Below are 21,734 nucleotides of genomic sequence, written 5' to 3'. Positions count from 1 at the left end.
GGCCCTTGAGCAAGGCACCAAACCCCCAACTGCTAAAAATGGCTGCCCACTGCTCCGGGTGTGTGTTCACTGCTGTGTGTGTGCACTTTGCATGGGATTAATGCAGAGCACTAATTCCAAGTATGGGTCACCATACTTGGCCACATGACATCACTTTCACTTTTTTTCCACTTTCATTTAAGTGACATAAACCCCTAAACTTAAAGGTAAAAATAGTAAAGGGGCATTCACATGTACAATGATTTGCACCAAAGAAGTGACTGGAAGACATTCCTTTTTATGAGAATTAATGATTTCTAAGCAGAAGACAGAGTTAAATCTTACAAAAATGAGCAGTGACACAATATGAAGACTATCAATGAAAGTAGTGTCGGATCCTGCAATTTAGTAGATGTTACATGTGTGAAAACCCCTTAATATTAATGTTCACTCTGGCAACAAAATCCCCCGCAAAACTGACAAAACCAGAGCAGAACAAGTTTATTTTATTTAATACAAGCCAGGCATACTTTATGAAAACCATTTCTTCAAGTCATATTTATTGACTGAATTATCATAGGTACAAATATAATTACAAACTATTTACATGTCAAAATAGGGATGAGGAAATCTGTTTCTCCAGCGCTTCAAAGACACTATCATGTGATAAAAATGTCCACATAATAAACCACCTTAGTTGCTGCAAGGTGTTGCAGCGAGTTCCTGTGGCTTGCGTGGACAAGGCAACCATGACCCTGCGGTTCCTGGTTAAGAAGAAGGTTGGCTGACCTCCAGGAATTGGTGGGTTAAACTCCAGAATCATGTTTCTGAAGGAGCAGAGGACTCAAACGCAGCAGAGCACGTACAGGAACACCCAACTGACTGCTCTTGAGCAGCAACTCTGGGAAACAGGAACATCCTGTACAGAGAGATCCGAATGATAATGTTAGGAGATAAAGTTCAAGAAAGGCTAACTATGGATCAGTGGAACATTTCAGAACATATCAATCAGATATCCAGTACTTCAAGGAATAACTGACCTAAAAGTTACATTTTTTTCACTATTTATTCTTGCTCGTGTCATGCCGAAACCATGACTTTTTTTTTCTTCTGTGGAGGGGTTGTACTCCAAAAATGCACAAAGGCTCAGATTTTTTCACAGCAAAGTTATTTTTTTATTCTTCACATAGGGGCTAAAAAGAAGTTTGAAATATCTGAACAATGGTGCACTTTTAGAAAACATTTTAGCTTTAGAAACTTGTTCTGAATGCTCTCCTCTCAACAAAATACACATGCAGCAAAAAATGACAGTTGTGAGAAAACAGCAGTTAAGCAAGCATCTGATCATTGCGATGTGGATATGATTGCATCAGCTCTGCAATTTGGAACTCCAGTCAAGTCATGTTATGTTTATATAGCACTTTATACTACAGATTGCTTTAAAAGTGAAATTCACCACTGGAAAGATAGGGTTTTAATAAAAGTTGGCTGTCTATGTAGTAGAAACGCATTTTTTTTTTTTTTTATCTGTGCTACAAGACTAGAAAACAGTACAGAAAAAGGGCTATGGGCAAAAAAAGTAGGAAAACTTCCACACCCATAATGCACTGGGCTCGATCAAACTATCCATGAGCGGAGATACAAAAGCACTGAAGTATGATCTTTAGTTTTCCTGATAAGATGAGTTTTATGCATGTTATGTCAACTTCTGCTGACAAATATCAAATATGGTTTAAATATGACATATGGTTGAAAAACAGCAAATGTACCCTTTAAAATAAGCAGCTTTACAGTATTAAACATGAAAAAGTAGCTCTTCAGTGTGTTCATCCTTTTACTGGCATCTAACTGATTTCCATGTCAAAGATTATTATGTAATCTCCGCAAACTAATGGTAGTTTGAAGGTGTTTACAAGCCAAGTTTTCTTTGGGAAGCTGTTTCAAACTCCTAAAATGAATTCCAAACAAGCTTTGTTTTGGCCTGATTTAGTTTGAAATTACGTCACACCAGTTCGCTTTAAGTATATCAGGGCCTTAAGTGTAGTCCATAGGACTCTTGCACTATATTTCAAGACTTCTGAAGCCATGAAATAGTTTTGTGTGAGGAAGAGACTGAAATTTAAGTGGAATATTTTTTATGGTGCCTTTAGAGCTTCATTTTGGGTTTCACTGAACTAAGAAAGTCACACCGGTTTGGAATGGCATGAGGGTGCTTATTTTCCTTTAAATCAAGACCTCCACATTCAACAAGAAGAACCCCGTTTTCTCAACAGACCAGTGGTTAGCTTCTGTTTGAGTGTGATCGTACCTTCCAGGTCAGACGCCACCATGTTCTTGAGGCTGGGGATGGAATGGTAGACCAGGAAGCAGGCTAACATGCTGACATCAGTGTCGTTGTTCATCGACTGCCTTCTCAAGTACGCTTGCAGCACGGGACTGTTATCTATGAGTTAAGATGAACAGTTTTGTTTGCTTAATAGCTTGTTTGCAATCACGTGATTCTGATAACGCGCGAAATGCAGCTGGAGGGCAGGAAGTGATTTGTCTCTATAGGAATCACTAGCAGAAACTCCAAATGCCAGTGTTTTGCGTTGTTTATGGATGCTCAAATCGATCAAACCGAGAAAACACAAGGAGCTTTTATCGTGTACGAATATGTGTTGTTCATAAGGCAAGAAATTGACTGAAAAATGCAGGAAAAAGTGGCTTGTCAACCTGCGTCTGCAGTCGGCAGGAGTCGAGTCGGGTAATGCTCATGTGTGCAAATGGTTAATATAAGAAATAATAATATATTAAGATATTAATAAAGAAATATATAAATAGATACAGAGTGACACAGTCAGAATTCACTCAATGCTAAACGCCACACGTAGCTAACGGGACCAACGGCCACATACACTGTACATGCACCAAAGTTTCAGGAGTGCCATATATTCCTCATTCCTCATACAAATACGGGATTCACTTTCGAAATAGCTTGTTTGCAATCAGGGTCAGTTGCTTAGCTTATATCCACTGCATGCAAATATTTCAATTTAGTTAAAAAATCGCTCCTCTTTATAACATAGGGATCACGTCCAACATCGTTGTGTTTTTCTGTTTATACCTTTCTCTTGTAATAGAGTCTAAACCAGTACAGTACGGACTTTCCTCCATCTTATCCTTTTTCATTCACTCCTGAAACTTTGCTGCATGTACAGGGTTTGTGGCTGTTGTTTCTGTTCTCTTTTATTCAAATTCTGAATTGATTATAGCCTAGAAAGCGAGCAAATAGCGCTTCCATATAATCACTAAAAAGCTGTCACTCTCTTCAGTTTATCGCAATCTCACAATGTTCCGTTATAATGAAATTCTGACTGTGTCACGCTGAATGTGTGAGAGTTGGCAGCCCTGGATTATATATTTCTTTATTAAAATCTTAATATATTATTATTTCTTATATTAACCATTTGCACACATGAGCATTGCCCGACTCGACTCCTCCCGACTGCAGACGCAGGTTGACAAGCCACTTTTTCCTGCGTTTTTCAGTCAATTTCTTGCCTTATGAACAACACATATTCGTACACGATAAAAGCTCCTTGTGTTTTCTCGGTTTGATCGATTTGAGCATCCATAAACAATGCAAAACACAGGCATTTTGAGTTTCTGCTAGTGATTCCTATAGAGACAAATCACTTCCTGCCCTCCAGCTGCATTTCACGCCACAGCAATGATGTCATGTGCAAACAACCTATAGTTAAGGATTCAAGCTTGATGAAAAAAAATTACATGCATCTGTATACATACGAATAGAAGTCAATAGAACACAATGTCTAGTGTGGCTACACCTTTATACTCACCGAATGAATCTCACAAAGAAGTGTCAGGGCCATATTTCATATTTCTGTATTTTATAATATTTATTTTATAATAAACTACATATTTAAAGAATTATTTAGTTTGAATAATACATATAAATTAATACATTTATATTAAGGCATAATTATTTTAGAATTATAAAAATCCATTTATTATTAACAAAATATATATATTTTTTTAATAACTTTTGATTTTGGGCTGGAATCTGGTCTGGACATGCTTTTGACAGGTTTCATGAATCTAACAAAGAAATGTCTGGGCTATATTTCAGATAAAAATTTAATAAAATGTTTATTTTATAATAAATAATACATAATTACTTTGTATTTAAATAAAAATTAACTAACACAAACATATTGATAAATAATTATTTTATAATTATAAGAATAAATACATCGACTATTATTATTATTATTATAAAAAAATTATATTTTGTACAAAGAAAATGAAGCGTGGTTTTTATGACCATTAAGATGCAAAATGCAAACATTTTAGTTCTCAGTATTGTAATGTATTAATATCATTGTTCAATTAAAATTAGAACAAAGCCAGTACAATATAATACTTCAATGATAATTATAAATATATTAATAATTTGCATTTTCTACCAGTATGTGTGTTCCCTGGGAATCGAACCCACAACCTTTTGCGCTGCTAACGCAATGCTCTACCACTGAGCCACAGGAACATTATAATAATTATATAATATTAATAATATAATATTATAATAATATTAAATGATTTAGAATGTGTTTTGCATTTATCGTAATCAGAACTGAAGACAACAATGTAAAGAAAAACTGATTGGTTCTACAGTTAGTAAGATTTCCCCCTGTTAGCCTTTAAGTTACCAACCCTGCAGAGAACAGACATGACTACAGCCTTTCGCACTTGCTGAAGGTGTTGACCAAAACAAGAAACACATGCAAGACCCAAATGCTGACTGGATGAGCTGACACAGAAGCTCTAAAATAGAAATCTGAGTAAGCATATGAGCCAATGATGCTAGACGCTGATGGCTGTGTCATGTATCTCACCACAGAGCCAGTGATCCAGGGCCCGGTCGGCTGAGCTCTTCATGACGGGCAGGAACTCAGAGCTGAGCAGCAGGCCGCGGCCCTGACGCCGTGTGTCTCTGAGCTGCTGCTGCAGGACTCGGCTCTCACACAACTCCAGCACCAGCTTCATCTGCCACAGACTGAACGTCTCACAGAGATCGCCCCGCTCCAGAGTCCGCACGGCCTACGGAGAAGTGTACAAGTGTGTTAAGGGTCTTACGGGGCATTTAACTTGTATAATCAGGGCTTAAAGGGATAGTTCACCCAAAAATGAAAATTTGATGTTTATCTGCTTACCCCCAGGGCATCCAAGATGTAGGTGACTTTGTTTCTTCCGTAGAACACAAACGAAGATTTTTAACTCCAGCCGTTGCGGTCTGTCAGTCATATAATGGAAGTGAATGGGAATCACTTGCTTTATGGTGGATCGCAGACTTATAAGTGCATTACCGCCACCTATCTCTCAAATGGACCATTGACACGCCTAATTGAGATTGTAGATAAAGTGTCAACGGTCCATTTGAGAGATAGGTGGCGGTAATGCACTTATAAGTCTGCGATCCACTGTACAGCAAGAAGAAGAAGACACGTCAGGCGCCAGCTGTTGAGAACGCGCTCAGGACAGTTCAGACTTTGCAGTGTTTCAGAGGTAAAAACGATATAAACACTGTTCAGTTTCTTGCACAGACCGATCGTTTCGTGTCTTTACACATTAATGTATCGTCACGAGCCGCAGGGTTTAATTTGGTTTTGTTTGTTTATGTTTTTTTGACTCTCAAATCCGTGATTCCCATTCACTTCCATTATAAGACTGACAGACTGCAACGTTTTGAGTTAAAAATCTTCATTTGTGCTCCACTGAAGAAACAAAGTCACCTACATCTTGGATGCCCTGGGGGTAAGCAGATAAACATCAAATTTTCATTTTTGGGTGAACAATCCCTTTAATTTGTGCAGGAACAAGCCATATTCGAAGCCGGCACCTCCGAAATCCAATCCGGGACCTCATTTGGTGGATCCCCCTCCTCACTAGCCAATGAAAGACCTATAGCATGCATATATTTCACAAAAAAGCTTCTATTATGAGCATGCTTGCTACGCATCTACATTTGAAATAACGAACTTGAGAGCCCAAAAGAAGCTGCTCTCTCAAGACCCAATGCCCAGATCCAATACTGATACACATGAGTTTTCTTTCTCACCTGTTTACATTTACTTTTTATTTTGTGAACAATTATTTTTATTGAGTAGTCAGTACAATATAGAGAAGATACAACATATTAGATTGTAATGACCACCCCAACCCCAACCCCCACCCACCAGGTAGACTTATACTGTGCTGAGGAATTATAAGACATTGCAGTGGAGAAAAGTAAAATTCCTAATCGTAAGATAAACAGAAAGTATACATAAATACAAAATAAATTGTACATCAAAAAGAAGAAACAAAGGATTTAACGATATCAAAAGTAGCACTCCAGGTCTTCAAAGTTTTAGTCTTTGCACCATGTATGCGAGCTGTTGATAGTTCCAAGGAAATAATGTCCAGCAAAGATAAGCCCCATACACGCCTGCTCATCGTATGTGGAGGAATCCAGCGACTGACTAACATTTTCTTTGCCGCAGTGAGAGCAGCTAAAAGTAAATTTCTCTGTTGCGAAGACAATGTCAATTCAGAAAAGTTATTTAAGAAGAACAGTTCTGGAGTCAACACCATATCCTTATCTAACAGGAATGTTATGTCATGAGCAAGCTGAGACCAGAAAGGAAAAAGTGCAGAGCATTCCCCCAAAAAATGACCTGTTTACATTTACTTAAGACAAAACCGACTGTGCTTATGAGGATTTGCCAGGATGGCCATTTTGACGTCATTTTGTGTGTATTTGGCCGCTTAAGTGCAACAAGCTGCGAAAAATAACTCAATTTGGTACTCGCGAGGCAGCTTTATATGCGCGTGCGCTTCGGACGTGACTGTGAGCGCATAGAAAACTGCCTCTGGAGCACATGAGTATCGAATGGCTTAAAAAGATGTGCAAATTATATATTGTTTGTGACGATGCAACAATGACCCGATTAGGCAAGTGACAGTTGTCAACTGTCCCGAAACGCAAGCGAAAGTCTTGTATTGCAGCGTGCAGCAGCTCTTGTAGTGCAGACGAGATCCACTGATGTGAAGCCACATTGAGACAGTGAAAGAGAGAAGACACGGTACAGCTGAATCACTCATGCGGTTTTCAAATGACTGATTTAATCTGACGGTTTATGTGGATTTATTTACTCATCTAACCTACATGCTATATTGAATAAATGTTTGCAGGAATTTCCCTCATTATAAACTTGAAAGTTGCAGGAATGCGTAAAACTATGCGATATATGCACAATCCCCCAACGAAATCAGGACCTGATTAACCATAATTCTATTATACAGAGATTTGTGAAATTTCCATGACTTTTCCAGGCCTGGAAATTGCTGTTTTAACATTTCATGACTTTTCCAGGTTTTTCATGACCATACGAACCCTGATCTATCTATCTATCTATCTATCTATCTATCTATCTATCTACACACAAACATATACACACCTTTTTATTATTATTATTATGTTTATGTATTATGTTATTTATTACATATTATTATGTATATTATTATTATGAACTTTCTTAATTTTATGATTAAGTTTTGGTTTTGGGCTGGAATCTGATCAAGGCACACAGAAATATCTGGGCCGTTATAAAATAAAATAAAACAAAATAAAAATATTTATTTCATGATAAATAATCAATTTAAATAATTATTTTGTATTTAAATAAAATACATTAACACATTTATATTGATAAATAATTATTTTATAATTATAAGAATAAATAAATGTATTATTAATATTAATAAATTATATTATGTACAAAGAAAATAAAGTGTTTTTTATGACCATTAAGATTTTTTTGCATTTTGAAAAAATGTATCAAGTTTCCACAAAAAAATATTAAGCAGCACAACTGTTTTCAAAATTGATAATCATAAGAAATATTTCTTGAGCAGCAAATCAGCATATTAGAATGATTTCTGAAGGATCATGTGACACTGAAGACTGGAGTAATGATGCTGAAAATTCAGCTTTGATCACAGGAATAAATTACATTTTAAAATATATTAATATACAAAGCAGTTATTTTTAATTGTAATAATATTTCACAATATTACTGTTTTACTGTATATTTGATCAAAAAAATGCAGCCTTGGAAAGCAAAAGAGGCTCCTTTAAAAAAAAACATTTGAAAATGTTTTAGAACAGTAGTGTACATTTAGAGACACACGCAATGAAAATTGTAGATACAGAAAAATTCCACCTAATTAAAATGCACTATTTTACCCAATATTTGCATGTATTTGTGCTTTACTGTAACTGACCTGGTCAATAGAGATGTGTGTTGGCAGCATTTCTGGGTATTCCTGTGTCACACATTCATACAGAATTGCTGACAGTAATGCCACTGTCTCCTGCTTCTGTAGAAACAAGACAGAAAAACGTGTGAAAACTATAGCAACACCATCCTTCGAGTTATTTACAACCTAATGTCTAAGAACCGCATCTGTTGCATGAAGTCGATTATTACAAAAAAATAATGTTGATTCATCCCTAAGTTTGAAATATAAATAAAAGTTTATAGTAATGCACATATGGGGAGCAAGGCAGGAAAGTGGGTCATATTTACTCCTGTGTTTCCTGTATTCATTTTGTATTTATAGCTACTGTGACACACATTTTCTGGTTAAACGTTTTGCACTGAGGCTCCAGGCGTCACTTTATTTCATTTGCTCTTCTATCACATAGGAAAGAAATGACAATAAACCTGCTTTGATGTGTTAAGGTTACACTTTTGAAACTGAAAGCTTTTATTTGTGGTACGCCCGCTCTCCTGCCTGGCTTCCATTATAAGAGTATTTACTATAAACACGTTTCCCGTTTGTTTAGGAGGCGATTTGCATTAACGTATTTGGCAACATACTAAATGTCTTAAGGAAATGTTCATGGGTTTAAGCATTTCTGACATGCGTTAATCCTTCTGTACAAAAAAAAGTGTTTTATTAAAGATGCAAGTCATTCTTTCAAATCAGTTTATTCTGTCCATCTCTTTACCAATTTTACATGGTTGTCAAGTGACTTTATCACACTGGTCTCATATTAAGTCACAGTTTTCAAAAGATCAAGTTGTATCAGTAGAGCAAAATTTAGTTTCTGACAGCTATTTAGTATCCTAGTCTCTTTCCTTATGAATGCACATGGACAAGACTTCGCCTCTGTAGGGACATGAATGCTTTTTTCCTATTACACAAACCAAACGCTTCGCCTTAAAACAACATGTTTATGGTCTCACATGCTTCATGTTTTCCGAGGCTCTGCAGAAGTACTCGGCGAAGGAGACCAGAGCTGCGTCTGAGGTGAAGGTTGAGATGGCCTCGGGCTGCGTAGACGAACAAGTGGGAGGGAAGGGAAAAATAGCTCATTGGCATGAAGAACATTCTTTACAGCAGTTTGAAAGAACACGTTATGCTGCATTAATCCAATTAGGAACACGAGACCTCTGCAAACATCCGGAAATACCTTTACACCTTTATCCTCTGTATTTGCATGAATGGATTAATGCTTGAATTATATACAAACAGACATATGACACCGTAAATATTGACAGATGTCGGCCAAACCAGTTTGTGGACAGTAGTCTGTTGGTAATATTTATTGTGCACACAGACCGACCTTAAAAGTGTGCACTTCAGCACTTCTGTTGTTGAGGTTGGGGGCCAGTAGGCTCTTCCAGCCTTGAGGGTCGTCCTTGTAGGGCAGCTGTCCGGCGCGCAACTTCACATACAGAACGCCGTCTTTGGATAGGATGGATCTAGAAAGCAGTAAACTTAAAGCACTCTGTTCTTGACCACAGTTAACTGGAGCTCCGTTCCAAATCCTAGTGAGCTGCCTTCTAAAGAAGCACACTAACAAAAAAAATGGAACCTAATAAGTGAGTGATTTGGAACACTCTATAGGCAGCTTGATAAATAGCACTCATACTGATTATTTCAAGACTTCAACATGTCATTAAGCATAAAACTACACTACTGTTCAAAAGTTTGGGGTTGGTATGATTTTGTTTTGGCATGTTTTCAAAAGAAGACTTTTGCTCACTGAGGCTGCATATATTTAATCAGAAATACAGTAAAAACGAAAATAATAATAATAATATTTTTTACAATTTAAAAATCACCATTTTCTATTAAAATGTTTTTTTTTTAAGTAATTTATTCATCATTATTCCAGTCTTCAGTGTCACATGATCCTTCAGAAATCATTCTAATATGCTGATTTGCTGCTCAAGAAACATTAGTAGAAAATGATAGTGCTGCTTATTATTTTTTAATATTAATATGCTTAATTTTTTATTCTTTTCAGGATTCTTTGATGAATAGAAAGTTTAAAAGAACAGCATTTATTTGAAAAAGAAAATTATTAAAACATTATAAATATCTTTACTGTCACTTTTGATCAATTTAATGCATCCATGCTGAATTATTATTTATTTACCACTACATGTTTATTTATCATTGTACTATATCAGTATCAAAATCTAAATTCATGGAAAACTCAAGAATAATAAGAGTTAAAATAGTATTAATAACAACACTTCAATGAATTCTTTGTAATAATTTAACAATATAATTATTTACAAACAAACACAAACTAAATAAAAATAGTAAAATAAATAAATAAATAAATACATAAAAAAAAAACATTATATACAATCTTTCAAACTGATATTTGATAAAAATTCTAATAGTTTCCCAGGAGAAGCTTTTCTAAAAATTTCCATTAATGTACTTTCTGAGTGAGTTAAAAAAAAAAAACATTTTCTAGTATGATTTAAAGAAGGACACTAATAAAATAGTCAAGGAAGACTTAATAAAAAAAATATTAAAATCTCAAAGGCAATTCTTCTCCTTTCAGTAAATATATATAGGTAAGTTTTGTGTGACTAATTCTACATCCTTGCTGAATACAAGTTTTAAATTCTAATAAAATTTCTATTACATTTTAATAAAAAAGAAAAACTCTTACTGGCCCCAAAATTTGTGAATAGTTGTGTGTATATAGTTTGCAAAAATTCTGTGTATATTGATACTTCAGTACTGAACAAAAACAAACATTTCAGCATCATGAATGATTTTTTTTTTCACTGAGCTTGTCGCAGTGCATTCTGGGATTGCCTTATCTTGAAGAACACATGTGATGCTCCCTTAAAGATTGCAAAAAGTAGTTAACAATGTCACTGCCTACCTATTGAAAAAGCATTCACATCTGGACCGTGGCTACGATGCCTTAAATAGATAAAAGAGATAGTCAGCTCACTTGGTTTTGGAACAGAGCTTAAAGCGGTTTAGTTCGATTCCATCTCACTTAATCTACATGCAGACTTACTCCAGATGTTGGGTTCCTTTACTGATGTCGATGTTCAGCTCCCAATATCTTGGACCTTTTACCTTAATCTGGATGCAAAGAAAAAAATATAACATCCGATTTAGGGAGTTTGTATGAGCTGTACTTAGAAGTGGTTTAATTTATTACCCGTTTCAGAAGGTGAAGCTCAGGCAGCATGGTGGGAGCCATCAACTCCACGGTCGTCTCTTCATACCACTGTGTCTCCTATTAAACACATACCACATGCATGCACAAACAGATTAGAAACCTAACGCCATGCATCACGATGTATAAATTCACTATGTGTGACTCTATGCCTGCGTGAGCAAAGACGTGTTTGTAATTGCTGTGAACTGCTGGTTGCCTTCCTTTGGCGGGCATCATTTAATTGAAAAGATGAGTCCTCTCAAAGCAGCAGGGAAAACATCGTCAGGCGCCACGGTCAACCTTCAACAGTCCTTCAGCGTTTTTATCACCTAAGAATCTCTTTGATGTGGCCTAATGGCCTCACACGCAACGGGACGGCTAGATGCTGGGATGTGGAGCTATGTGCTAATTACACAGTCTTCGACATCAAGTGGTATTCAAAGCCATTTTAGCAAGTGAGATGAGGAAAAAAATGTGATTTGAATCAAGAACTGAAAAGTTTCAGAGTCAGATATGAAATCAGTTTGCAGTGCACTTTTGAGGAAGCTTTTTGACCCGGGCATGGAGGTCAAAGGTCACGTTCATCCTTAAGAGCATCACTACTTATCCCGATTGTGACTCTTCTTTTTAAAATATATTCTTATTTGCTAATATTGACACAACATTTAACTTTAACCACTATTATATCAGTGCATTTCACAACAAAGAAAAGCTAAATTACCTACAACTACCGTCTTATTATTGTTAGCTAAAACTAAAACATTTTTTAATTGAACTAAACATGAAATAAAATAAAATATAAATATTAGGTGAAAACGTTAAACTTATTTCAGTTAAGTGTCAAGGCAACATGAAATAAAAATAAATTAATACCTAAATAAAAAAATAATAAAATGACAAAAGCACATAACACAATTGCTAAAAAAATTAATTAAAATGAAAATTGAAATTACAAAAATAAAAGCTAATTCCAAATATTCAAAAAATTTATATAATAGTATTTAAATAATACTAAAATAACACCGTTTCAGAGACACAGCAAGTTGCATTTTTGCATTTCAATGAACGATTACAACAACATTGTTTTTCTTTGGAACAAATGTGAATTAAAGAAGTTAAAATGGTCTATTTTGAATTAATGTTGGTAACCAGTGTTGTTATTGTTAACTAAAACGAAAACTAAAGCTATTAAAAATAATTTTCGTTAACTGAAATAAAATAAAAAGTAAATATTAGATTAAAAACCTAAACTTAAAGAGCTTAAAAATGTACTTAAAAATTGAAATCTTACATTGACTACTAAATGAAATGAAATGTTGAAGTATTAAAATTATTAAAACTAAAATAAATAAAGCTGAAGAGAAATGTTTAAAAAATGACAAAAGCACATAACTTAAACTGAAGTTAACATGAGAAATTAAAATATAAAAATAAAAGCTAAAAATTGAATAAACACTATAATAATATATACTGTAATTAATACTAAAATAACACTGGCTTTCACTGAATGTGAGTAAGTGTATGTTTTGAAAGACCACATCGAGGTGGGAGGCACGTGCAGCACATACCCTGTAGGTGACATCTAGCAGAGCGTAGCAGGGTTTGAGTGAGTCCACATCTACAGGCACCAGCAGACGCGGTTCTGCTGCGAGCACAGCCAGGTGGCGCAACGCCTGGAGGTGATACCTGCAAAGACGAACAAGAACATATGTTTAGAAGGAACAAAAAATGATTTATATTTCCAACCTTAAACGCAAACACATCCACCAGCCTGACACACAATCAGTTGTAGTTAGAAACTGGAGTATATGTTTCGATTATTGTCAAGTGTTTATTATCATCTCTATTCTTTCTTAGTAGTAGTAGTAAAGATGAAATACAGTCTCCACAGAAAGTATTTGACATTAAAAGCACTTGAAAATGCCTGGATGTATTGTCTTGTCATTTCAAACTGAAAATATTATTGTGAAATGTTTCACTTGAAAACTGTTTGTGCTCATTCTGCAAAACAAATGGCATTTGGTTTGATATCTTGTCTAATGCAACGTCATTCACGTGTTTTTAAGTGTGACTGAAGTGTGTGAATACTTTTTGGGCCAAGTGTATTACAGGACACTTTGACACCATGTAGATACGAGCATTTAATACACACACATTCACGATTCTGGGTAACAAGTCTCATTTACAGTCAAAATGAAACTGGTTTTCCTCAGAAGTGAAGACAATACAGCCATATTTGCTCATTGTGACGTGTGTGTGTTAGCAGCTGTTGTCAACCTGTTGTCTGTGCTGTGAGCAGGAAAATGAGGATAAAGTGAACAAAGGAGGGCAGCAATAGCTGAGTTGGAGGTGCTGAGTGTGTACCTGTGGGAAAAGCAAAAGTATGTCATAAAAAGTAGGTTTTTGACTTTTCTCTAACAGCATATTACCAGTTGAGTGAGGAAAAACATAAATGAACAATGCATGTGAACTGATGTCGGAAAATAAACAATGGACACACATGCTGCATATTCAGTTGTCCCTGGTAGCAATATTTCAGAGCGCATGCAATTGTGTAGCGAGGGGGAAATTGGTCATGCATTGTTCACCAGTACTATTTGTGCTCTTTCAAAAGGCCTCACTTAAAAATAATGGGCGAGTTGAAGAGTGCACTCGAACAGGCTCTGACAGGACGAGAGGCTCTTACTGTGCCTTTCACTGACCTGGTTAGAGGTCACCTTATTTCTCTTTAAAAATGCTCAAGAGCTTGTGTACCAGCCCACCACAACACCTGTAGCTTGCTGCTTCACACATGCACATACATTTTTTAATATGCAATTTTCATTTCTACAGCATATCTTTCATATCTCATATCTACAGCAGCAGCATAGGCAGTGTGGCGTATTGACCGAAACCGTGACGTTTCATTTAGTGTTTTTCTGATGGCATGTTTTGACTTTCAGTCAATTTCATACACACAACATGGATAAAAGTACAAATGTGTCAGCTGTGTGAATGCTAGTGATTAATTAAAAATATCAAAACTGATATGGATTCTTAAACCTCAAGACTAATATTTTAGTCTATGCCGTTTTTCTCTTAATGCATGAACTAAAATCACAGACCGCTGTAGCTGCCTCTGTTCAAGCGGCATGTGAACCGATCAGCTCGTCCACTTTATTACTAGTTATAGCACAAAATAAGCATGAATGAACATCAGAAGGTGTTGAAAGAAACAGAACAATTTACTGAAATGTATCATGTCTCATGTAATCGCTCAATCAGAGTTGCAACCACAGAAAGATGTCAATAAAACAGCTTGTAAACAATAGGTAATTTATCATTACATTTATCTCATTAAAGACATAGCTAGCTAGAAAAAATAGCTTTGGAGAGGAGCATTTTGGTAAATATATGCACTATATTACATATTCATTATATTTTTACTTAATGTGTTTTCTTCATTAGGGCCTTTCGCACCGCTTTAGTTCCAGAACTAAATGTACTGTACTAAAGTACTGGGACGATTTTGCGCGAACTATTTCCCAGTACCATTTAAAGGGTTGCATTCGCACTGAGAGTGTGTACTAAGAAGTGACGTAAGCCGGTCGACAGCGACGTCATTTGTGCACAGCGCTCAACAACGGAAACAAAAAAGAACAACATTAACAACAGGAGGATGGAGGACGCTGTGATCGGAGCTGTGTTTTTGTTGTGTCTCACGGGTTTCACAATAATGGACATGGAATGTCGACATATACGTAAAGCGATTGAAAGAACGGAAAGGAGGACTAAGAATCTCATGTTACCATATGGTAAAATTTGTATAATATTTAACAAGGCAATACACATACATGCACTATAAAAAAGGATAAATTGCTTATCATTTATAATTTACAGCTAATAAGACAAAACATGTACTTACCAAAACAAATGAAAACTTATTTTGTTAAGCACTGAAGAAGATAGTTTGAAGAATGTGGTAACTAGTTGACGGTAGCCATTAGGGCCTTTCGCACCGCTTTAGTTCCAGAACTAAATGTACTGTACTAAAGTACTGGGACGATTTTGCGCGAACTATTTCCCAGTACCATTTAAAGGGTTGCATTCGCACTGAGAGTGTGTACTAAGAAGTGACGTAAGCCGGTCGACAGCGACGTCATTTGTGCACAGCGCTCAACAACGGAAACAAAAAAGAACAACATTAACAACAGGAGGATGGAGGACGCTGTGATCGGAGCTGTGTTTTTGTTGTGTCTCACGGGTTTCACAATAATGGACATGGAATGTCGACATATACGTAAAGCGATTGAAAGAACGGAAAGGAGGACTAAGAATCTCCAACGACAACTGGCAGTGCTACATTTGCTACAAGTGCCTGCACTTCAGCGTCCGTCCATCTATCTCTGTTCTCCATACTTGCGAAATAAGTTGACACAATGTTTACAGTATGTTTACACGGCGTTTTAAATCATGGCGGGGGAGGGGGGTTTCGTACGCGTTTGGCCAATCAATGTCTACTTACGTCACGATTAGTACCAGTTGTGCTGGTTAGACCCTGCTGCGGAGTAGGAGCTAATTTGGTTCTCGAAAAAGGCAGTCCGGTACTAAAATTGCGCCCAGTTCCGGCGGTGCGAAAACGCCAAAAAGTGGGTAGTTCCACAATTAGTTCTGGTACTATAAAAAGGTTCCCGCGGTGCGAAAGGCCCTATTATTTAGTGTATGTTTGAATAGTACGTTTTTATTATAGCCACCATTTAAATTTCAACAATAAATTTGAGTAGACGCATAATTCTGTTATTAAAAAGTTACAAATAAATGTGCAATTTAAATGTTTGTAAAGCTCAGTTTTTATTTGATTAATTAATTGGTTATTACATAAAATTAATTTTCAGTTTCAGTTTTCGCCAAAGTGCATCCTGAATTCAGTTTTGGTCTAGAATTTTCATTCATTTTTCATTTTGTGCATCACTATTCCAAACCCATATAATTTTCTTCTTCCACATTAAAATTTGGTGCATGAAGAAGCATAATTGTAAATTTGACATCAAGCCTGATTCTCATGCATTGTGTGACCGAATGTAACTCTGAATATGCAGAAGCGTGAACGACATGAGAATGAGTAAATGATGATGGAATTCATTTGTGGATGAACTTCCTTTAATGCATTATTTAACAGAGAATGAAATGTGGGGTCAAAGGATATAATTGTATTTAGGCTTCAGAATTCATAAAAGTTGTGTTTATTTGCAAAGATTATCATGATGAACAAAATGTGTACAAATCCTAAACTTTTGCTGCACATAGCTTATTTTATACAATAATCTAAAAGCCAATGGATAAATCCTATTGGCTTTTTTTGTTATGGTGATGCTAACTTCCAGCTGGACTACAAAAATACATCATCGCTGCAGCACTTTATACTTAGGGACAGGGATTTGTTTAATACTTTAACTCTAATAATGGGCAAAAGTAATTGTGATTATTGCCTTAGCAAACACTACTAATTAAACGCATACTAATGGCATATGGAAGTGAATGGAGGTGCTGGGAAGTATAGGTAAAAATGGACTCTTTTATATATTTCCAAATCCATATGAAACTCAAACTCAACTAACCTCCCTCCACCCAGGAAGAGCAGCCCCAGAGCCATGTGATGGGCCATGTGGAAGCCATAGTTCATCTCGCCAAAGGTGCGTTTGTGGAAGAAGCGGCACAGCTGCAACACTTTCAAGTTCCCTGAACCGGCCATCACCATTGAAACCGCCAGGAGGACCATGCTTAAACACGTCTGCAGGTTATACTGTCCTGTCTGGAGGATAGCGGACGTTGCTCGAATGAGTATTTGTGATTACATGACGATGCTTGCCTTTAATACAAACAAATGCTTACCACTGTAGCCGTCGAGGTCGTCAGACACTGCATGAAGTTTCGGGCAAATTTGTACTGAAGGAGAAAGGAAATATTAAGAATATTCAGAGAACTTTCAGAAAGATCACAAATCTGTCAGTGGGAAGTAAATGTCTACTTACTAAGCAGTCAAAAGCGTCTGAATTTGCAGACCCAGCAAACCGGAATCCCACAGCCAGGCAGCCTCCGGCAATTATATAGTCATGAGCTTGACTGTGGAAACAGTGACAAATGTCAGCTTTATTTCACTCATCCAGTCATGAAAGGAACAAAAACTCATTGGAAAGTCATAATAGAAAACACCTCCACATGTGCGAAAAACTGGGGGTATAAGGATCTCCTAGAAATCACACAAGTCGATCAAAACATAATTGAGAATCTGCTGCTACTCACACCAAGGTCTCCATGTTGAGATCCTCAGAGATGGACGTCTGCTCCTGGTTTCCGATGTTTTCTTGGATTATCTGAAAATGCAACGCTTATTGTTAGCATTAATCATATTAGGAGAGCCTGAAACTGTGTCTACATGACATGTCACATCATCTCTGTACACTAACAATGAGCCAAGTAAGTGTAAGCTCAACTTGAGAAGCAACTCATAAATGTTGCTTCTTATGCTAAATGACATTAAAAATGTGTATATTTCAGGTTCGTCTAGCCAGATTTGTGATGCAACGATTTTACCAACAGCTGATTCGCTCTTTTATTTAGGTGTAGCCATATTGAACATAGCAGTTACTTCCATTCATAGTAATACAAGTGCATCGTCTCAGTAAATCTATAATCTTTAGACAGTAAAATGGAAGAATTTTTATATCCCTCTTTATTTAAAATTTTATCTATTTGTGGTTTTTGTAAACATCCAAGGAAGGAAGAAATTTTCCACTGACCTACATAGAATGTTCAGGATTCAAACATTCCAGAAAGTTACCATCAGTGAGGATGTCATCGATATTTGAATACTGAATTGTGATTGGTCTTTTGTTTTTGCATGCAAAAATTAGAAAATAAAAAACTAAATTAACAGAAACAGTCGGTTTTGAACAATTTCTGTGTGATGTTCTAAAGCAGATAGAATAAAATCTATATAAATTGGATCTGCAACAACTGCAGCATGGTGAAATGACTTCACGATTAAAAGATGCACTTCTCATTGACTTTCCTCTCCCTCCTCTCTTGCTCAATGACCTGCACACTTCCTCTATAGCTGAAGTGACCAACCAGCTCTGCGTTTTGCAACAAAAGCATTGCTAAATATTTGACCAACCTATGAACTTACAGGGGAACAGGAAACGAAAACATGACCTGAGGCCAAAATATGCTTCCTCTTGAGAAACTAGTTGGAAACAGAACGTAATGCTGGATGAGTCCCTGCAGTGTGTTACAGCTCTAACATACCTGAGGCACATTACTGGTCACCCAATCGGCATTGGGAAAGATCTCGTCCCACATGATAAGACATCTGGCCAGCGTCTGTAGTGAGAACAAAGACACAGCTACTAAACACAAAGAGCTTGCTATGAATAAAAGTTTTACGCTGAATTGTAAAAAAGGAAATATTTGTAAATCCCTTTCTTTGTAAGCCTTTGTGGTTATTGGTTAAACCCTGTATGACAAAGGCTCTGTTCCAAAACCTAGTGAGCTGGCTTGTCTACTTGGCAGTTGCCTTCTAAGGAGCAGTTCACATCAAACACATTTTTGTTTAGAAACTTGAGATGCAGAGCAGTGGGGGAAAAAAACAATTTTTTTTTTAAGTTAAACTTATTTTAACTTGACACAGTGTTCTAAAAACATGGCACTCGTGCACTAGATGCTGTGAAACATGCGTATGGTCAAATACGTCCATCTAGTGCAGAGACACCTCAACGTTTTACTACTGGTCCAAAAAGGCCATTATTTGGCATTTTTGAACCAATGTTTCTTCTGTTTTGGCCGATAAGTGGGACTTTTATTTTGACTTTTTGTATGTGAAATTAGCATTACTTGGTCTTTATTTGAGAAAATAATTCGCAGTGGCTTAGTAGTGTACTGTTGGTTAGTGTTTGCTTTATTTATTTGCTTTATTTATTTGTGTTTTTCCTCACTTTTATTTGTGAAAAATATTATAATAGGATTACAGAATCAATAAAGCATAAATCTGTATATTTTAAAGATTTATTTATCTAGTTCAAATTATTTTTTTCAAGTAGATTCATTTTCAAATTATTTATTGATTATTTTAGTAAATATTATGTAAAATAAATATAGATTTTTATTGATATACGTCTTCTGTTATACTATCTCATTTCAATATGAAAGGCCTATATCGGCTTTATATCAGTCGTATTTATATTTGGCCATCCAAAAATCCACATAGGTCGACCTCTACTTTTTACTACAAAGGGCCAAAAATGTTATTTTGTTCAAATATATGATATTAAAATTTACATCTTTAAAAAAATCATTTTTTATTATCTACGTTTCAGTGCAAAAAGAAAAAAGAAAAAATGTACGAGTGTGGTAAACGCTTGTTAAGCTCATGGAAGGAAATTTAATTGGCGTATGAATTACATGACAGACAGAATACTGGGCAAAATAATTTATTTGTAATTAAAGTCTGTTGTGCTGCTTGATATTGCAAACTTGTATTTGTTATGAAATTATTTTTTTCATTATCATAATCATAAACACATGTAGTGCAAATAGTTCTACTGTTTACTGCACTTTGTTATTCTGCTAGTTATTTGCCTATAGCAGCTAATGAATCATAAGAATCAAATTCAAAGAAAATAGTTTTTTCCACATTGCGAAATAAGGTGAATATGCAGTACTCCTATTGAATTTGGTCCAACGAATTCAAACAAAAAAAATACCACCGTTTCTGAATAGTCTTAACACGCAGTCTACTAAGGCAGCACTCTAGGTTTCGGAACAGTTCAGAAGAATCTGAGAAACAAGTGACCTTCCTGTTGGTTAACAAGCACAACAGGCTAAAATGACTCCATATGTTGCCTGAAAAGCCATTACGAAACATGAGAACACTTGGTAAAAAAGTGTGACTGAACCCATCGTGAGGTGTTAATGTATAAGTTCCTACGAGCCCAGAGGCCAGAATGAACTTCTGATGGCTGCCGTCCCTGTAACGTTCTCTCTCACCCTCAGCAGCAAAAACTCAGGCTTGATGAAGTCCAGCAGGAACATGGTGTCCGGGGCTTTCAGCCAATCAGCTACAGACCTGGAGGGGTCCAGAGAGACAGGTGTGAATGTGAGAGAGCAGACAGGACCGAAAGAGGCCTTGCACTGAACATAAGAGCTGAAGATGAGGAAGATGTCAGCCTTATTCACACGGAAAGAGACTTTCAGCACTCACAATGAATAATGGATTTTACTTTAAAGGTGAAGTGTGTGATTATTGGGATTTTAAAATACTATTTCTTATTCCGGTTTATTGCACACAGGCAACTATTACTAATTTGTTAGTTGACTTTCCGGAGAGCGTAACACGGACTCTTTCAAAACAACGCTCTGTTTGTTTGCGGAGCCTGTCAATTTCTACATATGTGACCCTGGAGCACAAAACCAGTGTTAAGTCGCTGGGGTATATTTGTAGCAATAGCCAACAATACATTGTATGGGTCAAAATTATAGATTTTTCTTTTATGCCAAAAATCATTAGGATATTAAGTAAAGATCATGATCCATGAAGATATTTTGTAAATTACCTACCGTAAATATATCAAAACTTAATTTTTCATTAGTAATATGCATTGCTAAGAACTTAATTTGGACAACTTTAAAGGTGATTTTCTCAATATTTTGATACGTTTGCAACCTCAGATTCCAAATATTCAAATAGTTGTATCTCGACCAAATTTTGTCCTATCCTAACAAACCATACATCAGTGGAAAGATTATTTATTCAGCTTTCAGATGATGTATATATCTCAATTTTGAAAATTTGACACTTAAGACTGGTTTTGTGGTCCAGGGTCACATATATGTTATTATTAGTTAACATGTTAATATGTCATTCTTTGGTTTTTCCATTAAAACTCACCTATTGTTTGTTTTCAGGTAAATCATGGCTAGGGCGAGTGTTGCACCAGGACAGGTCACGTCCACATTGATAGTGTCACCCTCCTAATAAAAACAGTTACATTTAATCTGTGTTGCCTTCTGAACCTTATTAGATAATGCAGTGTAAGGTTAAGTTCAGAATACTACCATACAAATTTATCAAAATATAAATAAATACAAATCTCTGTAGATGTCATTTGAAATGTTATGCATACAATCTAATTCTACTTCCTTAAATACAAATTAAATTAAAATTTCAAATGCATACATATATATA

At 36.0% G+C, this 21,734-nt stretch overlaps 1 protein-coding gene across 2 annotated transcripts in view; it reads right to left on the bottom strand.

Moving 5' to 3' along the window:
• Window positions 1-263: 263 nt before the first annotated feature.
• Window positions 264-21,734, bottom strand: part of LOC107655572 (anaphase-promoting complex subunit 1) — a 71,835-nt gene continuing 50,364 nt past the window's right edge. For both annotated transcript variants that reach the window (XM_016443099.1, XM_016443106.1), the window contains exons 31-47: window positions 21,438-21,520; window positions 20,537-20,615; window positions 18,800-18,874; window positions 17,795-17,865; window positions 17,524-17,614; window positions 17,384-17,437; window positions 17,110-17,303; window positions 13,790-13,876; window positions 13,081-13,198; window positions 11,513-11,590; window positions 11,366-11,433; window positions 9,656-9,794; window positions 9,276-9,362; window positions 8,308-8,403; window positions 4,878-5,082; window positions 2,288-2,422; window positions 264-898 (exon numbers count right to left, since the gene is read on the bottom strand). In XM_016443099.1, coding sequence (XP_016298585.1) covers window positions 786-898; window positions 2,288-2,422; window positions 4,878-5,082; window positions 8,308-8,403; window positions 9,276-9,362; window positions 9,656-9,794; window positions 11,366-11,433; window positions 11,513-11,590; window positions 13,081-13,198; window positions 13,790-13,876; window positions 17,110-17,303; window positions 17,384-17,437; window positions 17,524-17,614; window positions 17,795-17,865; window positions 18,800-18,874; window positions 20,537-20,615; window positions 21,438-21,520 — 1,773 coding nt within the window. In that variant the 3' untranslated portion in view covers window positions 264-785. The remainder of the gene's footprint in view (window positions 899-2,287; window positions 2,423-4,877; window positions 5,083-8,307; window positions 8,404-9,275; window positions 9,363-9,655; window positions 9,795-11,365; window positions 11,434-11,512; window positions 11,591-13,080; window positions 13,199-13,789; window positions 13,877-17,109; window positions 17,304-17,383; window positions 17,438-17,523; window positions 17,615-17,794; window positions 17,866-18,799; window positions 18,875-20,536; window positions 20,616-21,437; window positions 21,521-21,734) is intronic.

The sequence above is a fragment of the Sinocyclocheilus anshuiensis genome, unplaced genomic scaffold (assembly GCF_001515605.1).
Source record: "Sinocyclocheilus anshuiensis isolate Anshui unplaced genomic scaffold, SAMN03320099.WGS_v1.1 scaffold1463, whole genome shotgun sequence".
Taxonomy (NCBI): domain Eukaryota; kingdom Metazoa; phylum Chordata; class Actinopteri; order Cypriniformes; family Cyprinidae; genus Sinocyclocheilus; species Sinocyclocheilus anshuiensis.
Note: the sequence above shows the minus strand (reverse complement) of the source record. Positions and strands in the feature narration are given on the sequence as shown.